The following is a 20,467-nucleotide window of genomic DNA, read 5'->3' as shown; positions in this document are numbered from 1 at the left end:
AAATGATCGTGTAAACAGAGTGTTACCTTCTGACCTGTGGCTGATACCTTGGAGCGGCAGACAAAACAGCCAGGCTGCGGGTATTAGACATGGATGTTAGTGGGATAAAGCTACAGCACATAGAGGAGGAAGAGCTCCAGGCTCCAGAAACACAGTGCAATCTCACTTTTTATCTCCCCATCTCACTTTTACCCAGTCTTTATTCTCCTTGGAGGCTTCTTCCACATCCATCTTTCAACCCATTTTCTTCTCTCTTTAATCTATTTTTAGCCATTATCTGGTCTGCACATGTTCATATTACTGACTGAAACAAAGTAAAACAGAGTTTGATTTTCTTTTGCTTATATTCTTCACTCACAACAGCATGTGTGGTAAATTCTCTATTAGCACAAGGAATACACGAGTTCCCACGCCTGTAACAACTGCATTGACGCCTGTGTACAGCCGTTTTACTGCCCTCCATTCAAGCCAGTAGGATAAACTGGCCACCAACCCTGTTTGAATAGCGCTGAGTCTCTTAGCACCAGGATGTCACGTCATTAATGACATGAGTCCCAGTTTGAGTGTATATATGAGCTACTGCACATACAAGTGTAGTCTATATATAGCTTTTGGCATGTGATTACTTGTATAGTTTGATCAAGTGTTTATTTCTCAATTCGTCTATACGTCATTTTTTGACGAATCAGGAATGAGACTCAAAAATCAACTTTCTTACAAATTGGACCTTTAATATTTGTTAGAAAGCTCTTCAGTTCAATGCTTTTGATCAAAAGAATAAGAGAACTTTTCACAGAACATTTTATAAACTTGAATAAATAAACTTCAGTTAGTTACCCAATGAGGATTTTCCTTCAGTGCATCTACGGATATTGACACGTTATACTCAGATGATGCTCATACTTAAAAAACTACATAATATTGTCGGTACCTGATACTCATTTCAACCAATTCAACCAACCTCAGAAAGAGCAATGAGCCAGACAATTGATTTATTACTTGAGAAAATAAGTGTTATGTGCAGCTCAAATTGCAACTCTACACTATCCATATAACGGATAAAAATGGAAGATCTTATTTACACTCAGTTTTCATTTATTCCTGTGTAACTGCGCAAAAGAATGAAGCAGATATCCATCATACAGATGTGACAGTCTTTGAAATTAATACATCAGTTATTTTAGAGATGAAATTGGAGATGCTGTTCCCATCTTTCTGTTGACCCCTCATGAAAATCCTATGGGGTGGAAAGATGATCTAGTTTCTGTTTAATATAATGGGATGTCAAAGTTACATACTCTCTATTTAATATAATAGCTGTGTTCCCCCGCCTCCTTACTCCAGTCACCTTCGCCTCCCTGCCACCCCCTGTCTCTGCTTCATAGAGAAGAAAGCGGCCATGCTTTACGACAGCCGCCCAGAGCAGAGACCCACCACTAAGAAGAGGCTCCTTCTCTCTTTACGGCCCCATAAATATATTGTTATCTGGGCCTGGGAAGTCCACGGTGAGATTTATCCACACAGTTAGTGGAGATAGCGAGCCAAGCATCCTGAATCATTAATTACACAAGAGGGTGCGCTACGTCCACCTTAATTTCCTATCTCTGCTCTGTAGAGAGCCACTTTTAAGTAGGTGATGAGGCATAGGAGTTAATTATATGTCGCTTAGGTGCATTTTTTTTTTTTTAAAGCACTGGGATGCTGGCTCTGTGGTGAGGTTCTGGAGGTTTGGAAGTAGTCCATGACAGAGAGGATCTATTCTCAATTAATCCTCTGACATTATAATCACAGCTTTTCAAAAGCGATGGATGCAGTGCATTAAAAACATTTGTGAGACAAGACAATAAAATACTCTTAGGAGGCATCAAAAAAGCACAGTCAGTAGTCACTTAAGTTACAGCATAGGTGGATGGAGTCCTTCACTGACTGTCTGTCTGAACCCATGATCTAAATCCATAAGCTAAATCTACAGAGTTAGCTAACCGTGTCACTCACCGCAAGGTACAGGACTTACATGGGAAATATCTTCAGGATCTCTTCTGGGTTAAGCGGACTGAACTTTCTCTTTGACCAATTCAGTAAAGTGAATTTTCTTTGCCATCAAAGCAAATTATCAAGGAAATTACCAAGATGTATTAATTTAATACTGGTGTCAGCTGAGGATAAATAGTTTGATCTCTGAGTATATTTATTTGGACCTCTTGCACGCATTCAGAAACACGCAGAGCAGACAAGTCCCAGAGGATGAACATAACTGTGTGCAGGTATGATGTCGCCTCTGAGCAGTGTTGCCAGATTGAGCGGGTTTTTAAATACATTAAAAAATACAGTATATTAAAAAGACATTCGAAATGATATACATAAGCTATGCGAACACTCAGGACAACTTAGATATAGAAAAATGTTTTAATTAATTCTGCTGACAGAAGACATTAGTTACCATAATTACCAACCAACCTTGACAGTGTTTTTAAAAAAAATTTTTTTTTACAAATCTGTATTTTCATTGAAACAGAAACCTCAATGCAACATCATTATTTATTTGGCTTTTTGATAGCATGGTAAGGTGTACATACTCCTCTCTTTCATCCTCATTCTTGCACTCTGTCTTTCTGTCTCACTGTCTAAATTTGAAAGTTTTTTCAGGTTTTAATCTCAGTCATTCAGCACCTTTTGTTCAGAATTAAGACTGCAAGCTGTATAAACACCTATACATTCTCCCCATAAAAGTCCTTCAACCCTTATCTTCTGTTTCTCTAGAAAATGTGAAGTGTTTCTATAATTCAATCTATCCGACCCATCCTTACATCTGTACCCTGTGTGCTCTGTGATAAATCATGAATGCTGTAAAACTCCACCAAAAGATTGTGTCAGACCACACAAAATGGTTACTGCCCCTGCTCTGTTAAGGTGCAAATGTTCTCATCAAAGTGTTGAGACCACCAGGTGGTGCTGTGGCCTTCATGAACTGAACACCCTGAGGTCAGGGGAATCATCAAGTGACAGCCTGAAAAGTTTCTGACAATCGATGGTCATGTTCGTCAAGATTGTGGTTTTCAGGATCTTTTGTGTTATATGAAATGTATTTCAAAAACCAGAGGCAATCCAGGCACTCGACACAAGAAAATGTGTCAAATGAGGAAGGAAATATTAAAAATCCTTTATTATACTGGCTAAATTATTTAAAAAAGGTAAATTATAATCATGTTTGGAACCCTGTAGAAGACCTTGTGGTCGAACATGTTACCTTTTTAATATTTTGCCTTGTATAACGATCTATACTACTAAAGCCACTAATAAAGGCTTTTTAATATTTCCTTCCTCATTTTATACATTTTTTTAAATATATTTTGAGTGCCAGGATTACCTCTTTTTCCTGTTTTCAAAGAGTACCTGACACAATTTTTATCCACATTGTATGAGACATAACAACCAATCATTTCCTTTCTTTATTTAAAATGTATGAAAATCACATGTTAAGCTGCCAGAGAGGCTTTGATTGTGTTTAAAACGTTCCCACTGACAAGTTGTCGTCATGTTTTTCAGGATCACGGACCAGCGGTTTGAGAGGTTGCCATATTATGTCTTTGGTGACTTCAACTTCAGGTTGGATTCGAAGCAGGTTATTGAGGTGAGTGTTTTTGTCTTACACCTGACGAATTAGTAAAGGACGGCTAATTGTATTGATTATCTGTGTGAAATTTGTTCACAACTGCATGCTGATAAACTATAAACATATGTGGTTAAACATTATCAGAGTAATATAAAGTGTGTGTGTGAGTGTGTTTGTGTATATTAGAGAGACTGCAATCTAGTAAAAGTGGTTTTAGTAGCCCACTGTCTCTTCAGAGTTATGACTCATTAAACGCTTCACTGTTGCTGGCCCAGCTGTGTTTGCCAACCAAGCCTCCAAGTGCATTGTTATGTTATGGTGCCATTCACTGCTCTTTCTCTCCCCCTTCCTCTCCTTCTCCCTCCCTCCCTTCTTTCTTCCTCCTCCTCCTCCCCTCCTTTTCTTGGTGCAAATGAGGCCAGTGAGAGCCAAGGTAGTGCACTCATTCAGCCTCCTCCATGAGGAGATGGGGGGCTTAGTGGCATAACAAGTCATAAAGGCCCACCGCAGACAGTGGTGTCCTGTGATAACAGAGTGGGAGAGCCACTTGTTGGCCGATCCTCTCCCTCCTATCCGGCACAATGGCCCTCGAATCAGTGGGCCTGTTCAAGGTGTGGGCATTGTCCGTTCCGACCAGAAGCCCATTCAGGGGAGAAGGGAAGAGGAGGGAAGGCTTTCTGAATGGACGGGTTTTGCTCAAATGACTTAGGAAGGACTTCACTCTGTGTGGCACACAAGAGACACCTTTTGTAGTTTAATCATCCAGCCACTAGGGGGGCAGTGAATCACCCCCCCCCCCCCCCCCCCCCCTTTAAGTGGAATCAGCAATCTATCAGGGGCATTGATTGATTGCCTCAAAGTTTATGCAGTACATTTAATTTTGGCTCTGTAATTAGGTCACATTAACTGCCTGATCATGTGAGCATGTGTTGCTTTGGAGATAATAAATCCAAGTAGAGCAGCAGATGAGCAAACACTGAGGCTATTCAGAAGTCAACTTTTATGCAATTGAATGCCACCTGACACACATTTAGGTCACCACAGTGATTTTTTGTCAATGATCAGCTGTTTTTTATCTGATCAGCATTGCTGTGATAAAACATACAGTGTTGTAGACATTACAGTTTGTTAAAAAATGTGGCAACACTTTGATAACCATCATCATTAATAAATGGTGAATTTATAGTAAATTAAATTTAAGTAACTAGTCATTTGACTGTTAAACATTGGAACGCTTTATAAAGCATTTATTAAGAAATTGTTTGTAAAGTTGCAACCAGTGTACTAAAAAGATTAAAGATAATAATATTACTTTGGTAAAAAAGGAAAGTCGCCCATATAAATAGCACTTGAGTAAAAGTCCTAAAGTACAAGTTAAAGTGAATTATACGTTTGTTAACAGAAACATTTTTAACTAAAGTTTAATTAACTATAAATTTACCATGTATTAATGATGGTTATTACAGAACGTTACCAAAAAGGTTAGTTGTCTTTTTAAGAAAGGTAAGTTTTTTTAATTCTCGTACCGGCAGGCGACATGGATGCATTAATCTGCAAGCATCCACTCAAACAAAGTCAGATGATATGATTTCAGTGTTTATCCTCGATAGCTAATCTAGATAACTCTCTCCTCATGTTTCCTGTCATGTCCGTGCTGCTCTGTGGTAGGTAAGCACTCACCCTCTCCATGTCTCTACCACTCTGAAATGCTGTTTGAGTGCAGTAGGGGTCACGACCCCTTTTCCAGGGATGTGTTAGGCCCACATCCCTGGTGTGTCCATCTCTGCCCCCTCTCTCCTCCACACTGCTCTTTTCTTATGCACCTTGGCCCCCATTCACATACACATTCACATCCAGAGCGAATACACACACACACAAATACACACACTCAAACCAATTTGTTAGGCTAAATGAATCAGATTGATTCACCCCATTTAGAGGGGTGTGGCAGCAATGTAGGGGGGCCTTTTAGACTTCCCCTCAGGAAGTTAGAGCTGTGGGCTGTGGTATAAACCACTCAAACACACACCACACACACCTAGACATTTTCCCTCCAGCTTAATGAGAGGTCCTCAAACATACCGAGCATTTAATGGGGACAACAGAAAAGGCTGGTGATGTCATCTGTGAGAAATGCGTCGTTAGAGGGGCAGGACTGCCTCATATAAAGCCGTCCCGTGCAGTGGTCAACCTGTCTGATTTAACAGTGACCTGTGCGTTAGTGGCAGGGAGAGCTGTGATATCACCAATAAACAAATGGCTTGCAACCTTAGCACAGGGTGTAACTCACAGCCGGGCGGCCGTTTTTAGCCCTTTAATGACAATTAATGTCAACAGGACAATTAGTGCACATCCAGTGAAGTGCTTAACTGTAGATGGGCTGGTGGTGGATCGATCGTCCATACTTATCTGAAGATTGATTCAGACACAGAGAGGCCGGCTCTTATTCTCACCGTCTGAGTCTCATTTTTTGCTTTCTCACTCTTCTCTCTCCACTTTAAATCGATAGGAAATGGCCGGAAAAAGCTGCAGATGAATATATATTTTTGTTCTGTTGAGTGGACAAAATTATCCCAAAATTAAACTGCTTGCCTTTTGATTTGTTGAACACCAGAGAGCACCCAGGGGGGTCACTAGGCCTCACTTTGGGAGTCATTGGATCAGAAAATACTCCAGTAAATTTCTCCCTAGCTGCACGCTACACCACTTCTCTCTTCTTCTCTGTCTCTGCTCCATTGTGGGTGACTAGACTGTGGACAACCACTAGCCACTCCCCTGTCACCCATCCTGCCTTGTGGGTGGGTGGAAGTGATGGGGGGGTATTTTAGGATGTATCCATGTGTGTACAGAAAAGGAGGTGGGTTTGGAAGGGGGTGGTTTGTTATTGTCACAGGGCAAATTCCAGGTGGCAAATTCCTGGCATGCTTGCGCGGCAGGATCAGTAACCAAAGGCCCGCTGCAGCCCCCCTTCTGCCCGGTCCGGGCAACCCCATTAATTGTGTCCGACAGAGGGAATTGGTTTCAATTGACCCCCATTCAGCAGCCCTTTGACTGGCAGACAAAGGACACAGCCACGTGGAGACTAATGCTAGGGCTGAGCAGCCTGGAGGTGGTCCAATCCTCACCAACCATCTCCCTCCTCTCCCATGGGTCTGATCATGCTTTGGCTTGATCATGCTTTGCATCGGTGCTGATAAAACAGGAAACCACCAAGGAATGGTTTTGAAGATTTGGTCTGGCGAATCAGATACTTCACAGTCCAGTTGTTAATGTGCTGCTTGGATTTCTTTTAATCCCTTATCAAGCTCTCATGTTCAAGCCACATTCAAGAAGTGGTGATTAACTGACTAAAGATCCATCGTAACCTATTGCAAGAAAAGAGACCCCAACACCTATAGTCAGAGACTTGTTTCTTAGGTGGGCCTAAAGACCTCTGTTAGACAGTTGGCATCCCAAATTCTACCTGTTGGCATAGTTCAGTTTGAATAGACTCAACAGGATTTAGCAGTGAAACTACAGTTCCTTCACCTTCGCTTTATACAATGTTAGTGCAACATCTAGCGCTTTATGATAAGTCTACAGTCAAAAAGTATCCCAGATAGCAAAATTGTACCAAGCTCCCTCATCCAGCCCACATACCACGTGGAATGATGGCACTTGGGCAGTCTGAGCCACTAGCAGGCCATAGCGTGGCCAGATGTCAGCCAAGAGCAAACTGAATAAACCAGAACCGGCCCAAGTCTGGGCAAGATCCAGCCCACCAGAACAGAATGAACTGTGGCCCCATTTACCAGTTCTGGGCTGGTTCTCTGGAAGGCTGGAAGTAGGTTGGGATTCTGCAGGTCTTATCACAAATGTTCGTGGCAAATGTTATAATGAAGATGGACGCTGCAGTGAGCAGTATTTGTGAAATTGTAAGCATAATATTGAGAGATGGTTATTATTGATCTCAGTCACACATTCAGATCCATTTCCTTCCAGTAAGCTACATGCCTCAATCAACATAAAGACGTTTCTGTTTAATCTTGGTTAGTCTCTCTTACTCGCCTATTTCCATTCTGCTCTATCTATGTCTCTCTTTAGGACTTGACAGACAGGCAGACAGACTTACAGTAGACAACACTGGTGCAGGTATATGTAAGTGATAAGAATCACAGTGGTTAGACAGCAATGGTCAGAAATCCTGAAGGATCAGACAAGTTATTTAAAAATAGTCCTACATACAACACGAGTCACTGCTGATATGTATCATGATTATAAGGTTAGATTACAATAATAAGCCTACAGTAACCTTGAAAAAAATCATTATATAGAAAGCCATGTTCAACCATTTAGGACCAAGGCTGGGCAGTACGATCTCCCAGGTTGGGAGCCTAGTCATGATGCCAGATCACATAGCCCTTGTAGACCCACTCACACCTGCAGCAAACACAGGATTTTTGGTTCCATGTTCAGTCAGAAGGTGTTATAAGGTGTAGAGCGGTGAGAGTGTGTGTCTATGTCCCTCGAGGTGGCCGGTGGCCGTGAATCAGTGGTGTCGATGACAGGCTCAGGGCTCCGTGCCTGGACTCCTAGTATATTTAAAATCCCTCCTAATTAAACTTAATAGAATGTAAATTTAATATCTGCAGAGATTGTGTGCTGCTGGCCGGCCTGCTCCAATTTAAGGATTGATAGAGGCCAGCAGGAAGGTTAATTGCTGACTTGATCTACTGTCCCTGTGACATGGTGTGGGGCTGTTTTTAATTGGGCCTGATCTGCTGCTATGGACAGATTTCATTAGGCTAGCTGGCCTCTCACTGACTGGAGAGAGGTTTGCATCAGCGCCCCCTGTCTGTGTCTGCAGGAAGTGCAGAGGGCCGGAACCAGGCATCAATCTTCCTCCCTTTGTCCTGTGTCCTTTCTCCGCTTGAGCAGCATGAAATTAAAGGTGGGGCCCTAGACTAGCCCCACTCCTAATGAATGCTGTAAAATGCTCAGTAATGACAGGCCAGCATGATGGATCATTCATTCTGCACACTGTGGAGTTACTCAATGCACACAACCGTGACAACATAGATAGAAAGACATTAAAGATAAATTCTGTCATGACTGCCATCTTTTCTTTATTTGTGTCTATTGCTGCATGTCTGCGCAAGACTTCATACATAACGGTCAGGGATGACTGCTTTGCTATGTTTGTACATTAATGTTTCTATTTATAGATGCTACATTTAAGTTTTGAAAGAAATATCATTGCCTTGATCACGTCTGAAAAAGTGTTAAAGAATCACAGGCAGACTTAAGTGACAAACTACCCTGGAGCACCATAATATACTGAAATTTTTATGAATACTGTAATATTTACACTGCAGGGGCCCCATTACAGAAACTTCCAATGTCTGAAATATCTCAGTTTAGGATGACATTTAGGAATTTAGCTATTACAGAACCATCATAACTGAAAAATATCCTACATTACGAATTCTAAGTTAGTTAGATAGCTTAGAGCCTATCCTAAATTCAAAGTGCCAAAAATGGCAGCATTGCAATTACAAGGAAGAAGGAACAACATGAACACTGACATCAGTGTAACCTGTTCTGAGTTTAACATCAATGTCATCATGTTGCTGGAGCCAACATCGATGTTAGCCTGTTGGAGAAGCTAACAGCGATGTAAGCCTGTTGGAGAAGCTAACACTGACGTTAGCCTGTTAGCTTTATTACATTTCCCGGACCATGTTTTAATTAAGGTATATATCCTCTGCTGCACCGACACAGTTATGCGAATACATTCGACTCATCGAAACTAAAATTGAATGCCATTTTTATCTTGTCCATTCTAGCTAGCCAGTAACAAGACAGTTTCATGTTCATTCTTAACACAGATACAGGCAGGCAGGACGAGTGCAGATTCAAGAATCGATTTACAGTTTTAGTTAGGATTTCGAGATCTGAGATATGGTAGGGCACAGCCCCCAAGGTGTCATAATTTAAGTAGTGGAATGAAACTCTAAATATGTTGTCTGTATGTCACCTACAGTCTACAGGCTCTCTAGTTGAAACCAACAAGAGTTCATTACATAGTTGATGGCGATTGTCTTGGCTGCTGAACCTCGTCTTGGTAAATAATATGCACCAGTAAAGGCTAAACAATTTTCCCTTTTTAGCCCGACTTTGACTAGCATGTGTGTATCTGGCCAGCAATAAATCAAAAGGCGGCCGGTGTAATTAAGTGTACACTACATTAGTCAGGCTAATTAATTTTGGGGGCCATCCATCCATTAACCAGCGGGCCAGCACTGATTGGGCCTCTGTTCTGTGGAACCCCTGACACCAGGGACTACGACCCTCCTTGGCTGCCTTCAGTTTCCCAGATACACTCATGCATTTAAACCCAGAGTCACAGATGTATACACACACACACACACACACACACACACACACACACACACACACACACACACACACACACACACACACACACACACACACACACACACACACACACCAACCAGCATCACCAACCCTCGTGTACTTAATCAGATTCTGACTAAAAAGGGAAGCTTATTATAATAAATGTGACAGTTTTATGTCATAATTCTTCAGCAGTGTGTTGTAACAGTCTTCTCTTCTTCTTCTTTACTTCATTCATTGTCAAATCTGGAGTATTAGCAAGACTCTATTTACTGAGAGGAGGCATTGGAGAGTTGTATTTGACTGTTTTATTACTACGACAAATTGTATTGACAAATCCTTTATATGGGTCGTAGGAAGTTACTAAATCAATACACTTTTCTGTGAAAGACATCCCACCTGACACTGTCTTAATTGTCCTGATGCAGTAAACCCCACCTATTTACTACACTCCATGCAAGTTAAGACAGAGTTTTATATTTGACCCACGCCTGTTTATGGCCACACAGGTGAAGCTTGCAATAGAAATGTTTCCTACAATACAATAAAGGCATATCATCTGGTGAGAAGAGTCCAATCTATCACAATGAGGGCCCATTATATCACAGATAACCCATCTGGATATAGAGGGAGACTATTCCCTCTAGACAACAGCACCTCTCTCTCTCTCTCTACTCTGTTTGCTTTCGATGCTAATGAATACAACGCTGAAGACACAGAGGAAAAAAGAGTTCAGCTATGAGGGCGTAACTTGAGCGATGCAGCTTTGATGGGAGCGCTGTCCATATAATTAAAACGCTGGCAAATGAAGAACAAGCAGTGGCTTCTGTTGGTCCTGCTCATTAACAACAGGCCGTTTGAGCCCGGCGCCAGCCATGCTATTGCCATTGTGTACTTGGAGGGGGGAGGGCACTGTGACTGGCAGCTGGGAACACCATGCCAACGGTGGGATGGCGTGACAAACCAAGCCAAGGATGAGCGCAGAGCCTGGCACTAACAGGGCCTTGGGAGGGCACGTTGCCTTGTAGGCCCCTGGGGTTGGTCCCGGTCAGGGATGTAACCTGAGTTACCCCTAAATCAGTCACGACTGCTGTCCTCTTCAGCTGGAGCTAATGTTTATACTCTGTATCTGGTGCACTCCTCCTCCCACAATAATTTAATAGATTTTTATGAAGGTTTGACAGTGGAGGAAATAGTCAGTTAACCAGCTGTTTGACAGATACTACTTGCAGTGTGTCTGATACATCCATGAAAAAACTTCTCAGCCATGCTATTATAGATGCATTGCACTATAGATGCATAAAGGGAGATATCTACCATGCATATGATGTTTTGATGCATTTGCATAAGGCTTTTTTGTTTTCTTTTTTGATTTTTGGGTAGTGAGATTCTACTGAAAGCCAAGTCTGTAATTTGCAAAACGTATATTTTAAATAGTACAACACAAAAAACACTATTTTTTTCCATAGTTCCCCCTATGGCTGCTTTAAATTATTATTTTCATGTCGATTAATCTGTCGATTATTTTCTCAATTAATTAATTCGTTTTCTATAAATGTCAGACGACGGTGAAAAATGTTGATAAGACTTTCCCAAAGGCCAAGATGATGTCCTCAAATGTCTTCGTATTTAAGAAGCTGGAATTAGAGAATTTTTACTTCTTTATTCATGAAACATTGTTCAGAGCGATTGATCAGCTATTAAAAATAGTTGCCATTTAATTAAATAGTAGACAACCTATCAGTTAATTGCAGCTGTCTGTCTCCCTCAGTCTCACAAACGTGCTTACTCACTCATTTTAGTTATCAATCTCCTCTTTCAATTTGTCCTGTCATTTCTCCATTCTATCTTTCCTCTAACTTCCTCTCTTCTTTATTTTGCAAAAATAAAGAAAGTTAAATTATTAAATTAACACCCTCTCAAAGTTCTTTTTTATCAAAAATGTTCCACAGCATACGTCATCAAATTAAACTAATTATTATTTTCATAATCAATTAATCTGCTAATTATTTTCTCCCAGTGATCATTTGGTTTATAAAATGCCAGAAACTAGGGAAAATACCCAGAGTGACGCCTGTAAATTGCTTGTTTTTCCCAACAGTAGGGCTGCAACTAGTGATTATTTTCATTATTCATTAATTTGCTGATTATCTTCATGATTAATTGTTAAATCCACGCAGTTTATCAATTAATAGCCCTAGAAAACTAGGAAAAACAGTTTTGCTCCAGAAATTGATTGTCAAAATTGTCGCAGATTAAGTTTCAGCTTTAAAGATCTGCGAAGAGTACAAATGAAAAGACAGAATGTGTAACGTCTCTTTCTTGGAGCTCCAATCTCACAAAAACCCCTCCAGATTATGTGCAGTATATTAGCCAGAAACTCACAGTATGCTGCAAACATAGACTAAACTCGTAAAGACATATTCTGAGGTCACGCCTCATGAAATATCCCACAGCCCTTTATCTGTGTAAGGATACCAGACATTGTGAATGTGAACTGTATTTACAGTTCATTTAAAATGGTCAAGATAAGTCTCTCAATGTCTTGTATTTCAGTTACCATGATGCAGTTGTCAAGATTATGCAAGCAGTATAAATAATCTCAATCTAATTAGTCAATAATCTGATCAGTCTGCCAATTCAAATGGACTCAATACTCAATCTATGGCTTTTTTATTTAATCCAGCACTTTTTCTAAACAATGCAAGCGCTCTATAAATCATGAATAATCAACTTTGGCTTCCAGTCTTTCTTTATCTCTCGCTTTATTGATGGTTTGTTTTGTCTTCTGTTGTCCCCCCCACCTTTTGAAATCACAAGGAGGAACAGCAGCAGCTAACAGTGATGCTATTATTTAGTCCAGATGAAATGTACCATAAACTGTGACGGATAGGGACCTCTTTGTGCCTGGTACATAGTGTCCAACTTGTATGATGTCAGTCTATTTTTGGCTAATGCAGTTCTCAGTCTTTGTGGAACAGAGCACAATAATTGTTTTTTTTCTATCTCTCTCTCTCTCTCTCTCTCTCTCTGAGGGATGGAGTGGTTGTCAAGATAACACATGTTGTGTTTGGGGGTTGCGCTCAGACACACACACACACAGTCTCCATTGCTATTTCCAGCATTTAATCATTATAATTGTTTGTAATGCATATGCAAAGAGACAGTCTCTTTGGCTGCACACGGCTTCACTGCCTGCTCAACAAGTCGGTCACAGTCAGTGGTGGAAGTCGTATTCAGATCTTTTACCAAAGTAAAAGTAGCAATGCAAATGTAGAAATACTCAAATAAGTGTCCTGCAATTGATATTTTACTGAGTAAAAGTACAAAAATATTAAGTGCCAAAAGTAACAGCAGTCATTGCACAGAATGGCCCATTTCTTTTTAATTTCATTCAATGTGTATTATATTATTAGATTATAATTATGAATGCATTAATGTGTTCATCGTTTTAAAGGGTCAATGTGTAAGATACAGCCAGAAACAACAAAAACTGAACTAACATTATTAACAGAATGTAAAGAGGGCTATTAACTCCATAGCTAACAGAGCTAATTAGCTAATGGCAGCCAGCTGCAACCAAAGATAGCTACAGCTAAGAGGATCGTTAAAGTGAGCAGCAGCTGTCAGTTTCTCTTGTGATATTCTGCCCCCTGTATTTGTGGAGCTACCTTCAAAATCTGGCCATATTTTACAAATTGTATTTTTACTGTTGCAGCTTTTACATACTGCAGAGCTTGTAAATTCTGGAGATCGAGATAAATTCAGTCTCGTCTTAACCTATAATGTTACAACATAATTTATTTGTTGATTAATCTGTAACTAAAGCTGTCAAATCACTGTGTTGTAGTAAAAGTGTTATATTTAACTCTGAAATGTAGTGGAGTGGAGAGTGGAAGGTAACATAAAATGGAAAAACTCAGGTAAAAGTGAAAATGTAACTGATGTACAGTACTTCAGTAAATGTATTTAGCTTTTTGAAGGTCCATAGTGCAGAAACAAGTGATTCGGGACAGAGTGGCTGAGACAGAGACACCATTCACCCTATTACAAGACACTGTACCATCAAAATATTGACGCTGTTATTTTAAGGTAAAAAAGTTACATAATGTTGCTTTAAGGAAGCCAGTCCAAGTGCTCGGATTATTTAAACTACTTGGCTCACAGGTTTCCCAGTGTGAATCGTTACTGTCAGCAGCACAGTCATGTTCATACAGAATGGCTCATTGTAACACAGCTGTAAACCCAGTGTTGGCACCATGGGCTTTTAAACAACTCTCCCCTCTGACATTAAAAGTCGCTGGGCTCCATTCACATCCGCACACAAATATCCCATCATATTTAAGAGGGCCCATTAAGGGCCACATTGAGAATTCATGGGCCTTTCTCTCACTCCCCTTGTGTGATTTATCTGTGACGGCCATATTGCCGGGCCCTTTCAGAAGGAGTGGCTCCAGTTTTTGTCTTAGAGGAGGCCCGAAACAATGCATTTCAGGCCCATTTCTCCGACAGGGCCTCCTCTTTCAGGGGGTAGAGAGAGCCGGGGCTGGCCTAACATCTGTTTGTGTCCAGAGCCAGGCGGGACCGGAGCACAGCGTGCCTCGGTGGCCCCCTTCTCCTCTCCCTGGGGGTCTTTGTTCCCGATTTCATGCTATCAGAGCGGCAGCATGTTTTCCTGCGCAGAGCTGTCAGGGGCATAAAAGGCCCTGAGTGGGGTCACATCAAGAGGGATGGGCATGAAAAATTGGTAAAATGTATCACAAAGCCCACCCACTAGATGGTTGCCTAGCGCCCTGCGGTGGGGTTTCAAGACCCTCCTCCCCCCTCTGTACCTTCCTCTTCCCCTTTCCCTTGGCTGAATTACACCTCTCTCTCTCACCCCGGCGGACAAGCACATCATTTAAATGAAATGGTGCAAACAAATTAAAGGGTGGTGCTCCAAATGAATCAATGTTCTTTGTGTGCGAGGAGGGTTTTGTGCCTCACCAGGGCCTTCCTCGCAGTGTGCACTGGGAGGGAGATGGCTGGTCACCTGCCTGCCTGAAAAAGCCATCAAGTGCAATGGTAGCTCAGCTGTTGCTACAGAGAAGAAAAGAACCTCTTATAATACTCATACAAAGCCATTCTTGGCCAACAAACTATTTACTTATCTGCTCTTTTAAACTTAAAATATGGAAGTCACAATCTTCGTTCCGTTGATAGTTTGCGATTTATTCTTGCCAAAGTCCGGGTTAGGGAATAAAAGCTTTAGGTTTTCTGAGTCAACAGAATGGGAGAATCCGTAGACTGATCTTAAGTTTAGGATAATGTACCACAGAATGAAAGCTATTGTGAAATCCATTGAGTCCAGGTTGTCTTTGTGCAAATGCTTTAATTGATCATCTCTCAGATGTGTTTTCTTGTTAATTTCCCATTATATCTCTGTGCTGCTGCCATTCTTGGCAAGGTCTTACTTGTAAAAGACATCATTTCCCTCAGTGGAACTAACCTGGTTAAATGAAGTGTCAGTGTCAGTGGTTGAAACTTAGATAAACATGTGAAAGAATCTCTGTTGCTTTCAGTCTGGTCAGTCGTAATGCTAACCAGGCTTTATCGAATACCAGAGTAATGAACTCCACAGACTCTGCATTCCTATTGGACCATCACTAATCACCAATCACTGATTGGGTCTTCGATATTCTGTAATCGACTCAGCAACGACAAATTACCTCACTGCCTGTTTCCTGTAATTGATTCCCAGCTCGAGCTGCGGTAGGATGGGTAAATTAAATGAGAGTGCAGTGTTTTCAGGTGCTTAGCGAGTGTTTATACTCTGTATCAATAGCTCATCTGTTGGCCATGTTTAAATGTGCTACAATGATTTCTTCACGGTTGGATGTGAATTTGTTTTCTCATTAACAGGATAAATGCTCTTTTTAAGTCCGGAAAAAACACCATGAATGGCTGTAGCGCTGCTGGCTGCTCCTTCACACCACAAAGCCTCCTTTTGGATGCAGCTAACAACATTCAAATGAATGCCACATTAAGATGGCTATTGAGCAATTTAAGCATGCGCGGCCTTATTGAGAGGTTAGGAGAAGCCGGTACGTTAAACAGTCTTGCGGACATCTGCCGCGGTTGGTTTCAAAGTGCTGACTAAAAGTGGCAGGGGAGGTTTCTCCGATTAAATCTCTCATTAGGTTTTCTTTGTACAGGTGGCAGTAATGTGTCAAGAGCCCGGCCTGAGACAATGTCCTCCTCTTAGTGGGACTAATACGCCTCAGGAGAAAACCACCCTCCTTTTACTGCCACTACTTTACACAGAGACACAGTCACAATGAAGCATCTGGTGGCCTTTTCCTGTGTAGAAGGCTTTTCCATGGCCATTGTGTCTGCGAGTGTGCATGTGTGAGAGAAAGAGACGGAGAGATCAGGAGGCTTAGTGCATTTCTGTGGCTCGGCTTGTTTAAGTTACTGTTTCTGTAAGTATGAATCTTCGCTGAGAATGTTTGGAGATCATTTCAAAAATATTTGTTCCTAGCTCTGACTGTGGGTTTGGGTGGGTGAGCAAGTGCGTGCTCGTGCGTGTGTGTGCGTGTGTGTGTGTGTGTGCGCGTGTGTGTCTGTGTGCAACCCCCCAGTAGTGGGAGGTCGCTGAGGTCAAAGTGATGAATTTTTATAGGCCTGTTCCCTGTGTTTCAGCCCTGTCCCTTTCTCTGCGCGCTGCACTGCCTCTCAAAGACAACCATGCAGGGCAATTTGTCCTGCGGGGCCATGCAGAATGGGCCAGCAGAGAAGTTAAATACCAGGGGGGAACACACACACACACACTCACACAAAACATACACATACATTCAGTTTCTCTCTCACACACACACACACACCCCTCTGTCCTGTTGTCCTGAATGATTTGTGGCCTGTCCATTATCCATTCCGAGGGGACAAATGCTTTTGGCCAGTTTGTGAAGGTAAAGCCAGAATGGCAGCCCTCAATGCGCGCCATTGTTTTTAGAGAAGTTTCCCAGATGTTATAATGCACAAGATAAATAGGGCACATTATCACTACCTTGCACGCCCTCTTACCTCTCCAAGCTCGTTTTTTGGCAAGGGCGTGGCAGATGAGGAGACCCCCTACGAAGCACACAGTGCCGTCAACCCTTAGTGTCAACTCTCACACATCTCGACGAGTTCATGGGAAGGGGTGACGGTTTGTGTGTGTGTGTTAGTTGCTGTTAGGGGTGACACAGGCCAGGTTTACTAGGGTCAGTTGCTGACCAGTGGGTCACACACAGGCTAACTTTGTGGGTGATAATGTGTCCACTCTCACCTCCCGTCCATGTTGAATCCCCGTCCTGCCGTGTGTGTCAATGATGAATCCACAGTGTTTGGAGGCATTAAATTAGCCAGCCACAGGGAGAGAGGAGTGGACAACTCTGGCTTGTGTCCAGTCAGATCGGGTGGGGAGGGTCACAGCTGATTTACTGGCTTTCCTGTGTAATAGCTGGCAGCAAAGCAGGAGGCCGAATTTGTTGTTGCCCACATCGGATGCCCCCTTTTACCCAGCGCGGGCAGATGTCGCCATCATGCATGCGGGATGGGCGTGATGAACGGTGGCGAACGGAAGAAAAGTGATCAGTGCTAAGCAATTCACACTGAACCTGCCAGCCCTGCTGGCACACCTTAACTCAGCTGGCAAGCCAGCTTTGCGTGGCAGCGAGAAAATAATGGCGCATTCTGACAATGCCACTGCCCCTGCTGACACAAAGGGGAGCCCCTGTCCTCTGCCTCTGGTAATGAAGAATGAATAGTTAGCTCATTGTCCACTCATCCTTTGCCTCCCTCTGCACACACTCTCATACTCTCTCTACCTAATTGAGGTTTAATCACTCAGCTATAAATGCACTCAGTGGATTATTATATTGGTGGAATGACAGTTTAGTGAATAGTGTGAATCATTGTATGTGATTGGGGTGAAGGAGGGAGAAATATAAACCCCAGAGGACTGAAGATGAATGGGCATTGGCTGGTACACTGTTCTCTGCGTCTTGTTTGGCAGATTGTGATTTTGATCAGACTCAACAAAGAACAGATCATTAGATATCAAATGAAACCAGACAGCGTTTCCAAGTGATATTGTTGTTAGTACTACAAATAGACAAATACTCTCCTTTTTCTGCAGAGTAACAGCTACCAACAACACAGGACATAACGTCAGTTTATTTGTTTGATACCTGCGCCAAGGAGGTTATGTTCTGGCCAGTGTCCGTTTGTTGGTTGGTTGGTTTCTCAGCAGGACTGCACAAAAACTACTGAACAGATTTCCACCAAACTTGGATGGAGGATGAGCTCAGCCCAGACGCCATTAACTAAGTGTCCTAAACCTTCCGCTATAATAAAATATACTGTATAGTATACTGAAATAAACAGTCACAAGTATACAAATAATTATTATAAGCATCCTACTAACTAAGTATTTCTTGTGTATTTAAAGCCTGATAGATCTTATTCCTCTGTTTCGGAGAGCTCCATTATTGTCCACAAACTATTAAAACCCCATCAGTGAGCCACACTGTTGCACTGGTGACATGTTCCTTCATACCATGAACACACTTTAGTTTGAGTCAATCCCACATGCACTATCCAGCTGCTGTAAATAATCATTGCTGTGTATTAATCATTTGCTGTAAATAGTCCCACAGAACTGCACCATTTACTCTTGTTTCAGTAACGTTTGCCAAGAACTGCAGTGCCCAATTATTTTATGAACTTAGCCTTTTTTCTAATTAAGCTATACAGTATATGTGTGACCTGATCCTAAAGATTTGCATCTACAGTAGAAACCAGTGGGCTCGCGGCCGAGTGCCGCAGAGAAGGTCGGAGAGTCAGAAAAGTGTTGACAGATTTGTGTGTTTTTTCATGGAATTTGTTGACGATAAGGAAAATGTAGAATAAGGCCAGCCGTATCTTTTAAGTTTTACATCCTTTTCATCTTTTAATCATCTTTGTGTTTGGTCAAGGAAATGTAGATAAAGATGAAAGTTTTCACAAAGAACCAGCAGAGAAGGTTTTAGGGTTTAGTTTTTGTTAATAAATATTTTTTCCTTTTTCAATCATTGCTGTGCCATTTAAATTTAATGTTCTTTTCTGTGTGTATTTCCCATTATTCTTTGCTTGTGTGTGATATGCATTGTCAGGAATGCCACGGTGCTGTGTGTGGGTTTTTCAGTGTTTAAGTTGGGCACAGTGGATCGCCTCCATCTGTTGGCAGGACCAGAGACAGAAGGCCTGAATGTGTGTGTGTCTTTGGTCTTTGAAGTGGGACAGATTGCTTTAACCTCTCTTCTAAGGAGAGCAGCTGGAATAGAGAGCTCCTTTAAACAGCCGCTTCCTCCTTCGACAGTCATGAGATTATCCTCCATTGATGCACAAAGGCAGCGCCTTCCTCGGCAACCCCTCATCCCAGCCCCCAGGCCTCTGGCCCTCTACAAACACTCAGCGTTGACCTCTGACCCATAATGCAGAGATGTGATGCCAAGTCACTTTGCAGGATCGGTTAAAGAGCCCAGAGGAGTGAAGACATCCCTACTGGACTACAGCTGCTGCTTCTCACAGCTGTCTGTCACTATTTTCCCATTGCCAGGTTTCCTCTCTCCCTCGCTCACACTAATTGTCATGTATTCAATAATGAGCCAATTGCAACCAAACGAATTATGGTAATATCATTTAGGTTCGTCAGTGAGAGCGTGTTTATGTTTAACGTGCTTAGGAGGACCGAGCTTTGAAGGGAGAGATCTGTTCAGAGATTCTTCACAAGCACCTGGGCTCTGCTGGCAGAAGGAAGGAGACATCACCGCACTGATATGGTCTTAAGTGACAGCATGGGGTTCTCATTTACCCCATCTTGGTGTTTGCTCGGCAGATCTTATGACAGAGGCGCTGGAATGACTAAGTCTCTGTGTGTGTTGGATGACGGGAGTGTTTTTCCCGAAGGATGACAGTAGGAGAGCTGTGATCAATCGGATGCAATCAGCCTGCTCCGACTGCACCGACACACTGATTGGTCAGTCAGTGAACTTCTGAAGAGATCAATCAGCCACATGTCAGCATCCACGCAGCAGTACCGCCCAGGATACATAAGGCTTTGGCCACGGCAGTGGTGATCTGATGAGCTTGAGTTTGATTGAAATATAAATAGAAAAAAGTCTATGCTGTTCATTGAAACCAGGGCCTGCCCACTAAAAGGTTTGATTGGGCCAGCCAGTAGTTTTTTTAAATATGTAGGTAAAAATATTAATTATTAATTAATTTTCATAATCTGAGCACCTTGGACAGAGTGACACTTTGTGCAGGACGTCAGCCCATTAATGGAGCTTGGATCATAGTACTACGAAATCCCTAAAAGCCAGCACAAAAAAGAAACGATCTTAGAGACATAATCCTGGCAACAAAAAGAAAAAAATTCACCTGTTCATAAGTCAT

The 20,467-nt window shown here is 42.0% G+C and overlaps 1 protein-coding gene across 1 annotated transcript in view; it reads left to right on the top strand.

Annotated features, from left to right (window-relative positions):
* inpp5a (inositol polyphosphate-5-phosphatase A) overlaps window positions 1-20,467 on the top strand; it is a 148,590-nt gene that overhangs the window by 103,187 nt on the left and 24,936 nt on the right. Inside the window, exon 9 of the mRNA XM_073482092.1 lies at window positions 3,547-3,631. Within this exon, the coding sequence (XP_073338193.1) occupies window positions 3,547-3,631 (85 nt within the window). The remainder of the gene's footprint in view (window positions 1-3,546; window positions 3,632-20,467) is intronic.

This window comes from Pagrus major, chromosome 15 (genome assembly GCF_040436345.1).
Source record: "Pagrus major chromosome 15, Pma_NU_1.0".
Taxonomy (NCBI): Eukaryota; Metazoa; Chordata; class Actinopteri; order Spariformes; family Sparidae; genus Pagrus; species Pagrus major.
This window is presented reverse-complemented; position numbering and strand designations above follow the sequence as displayed.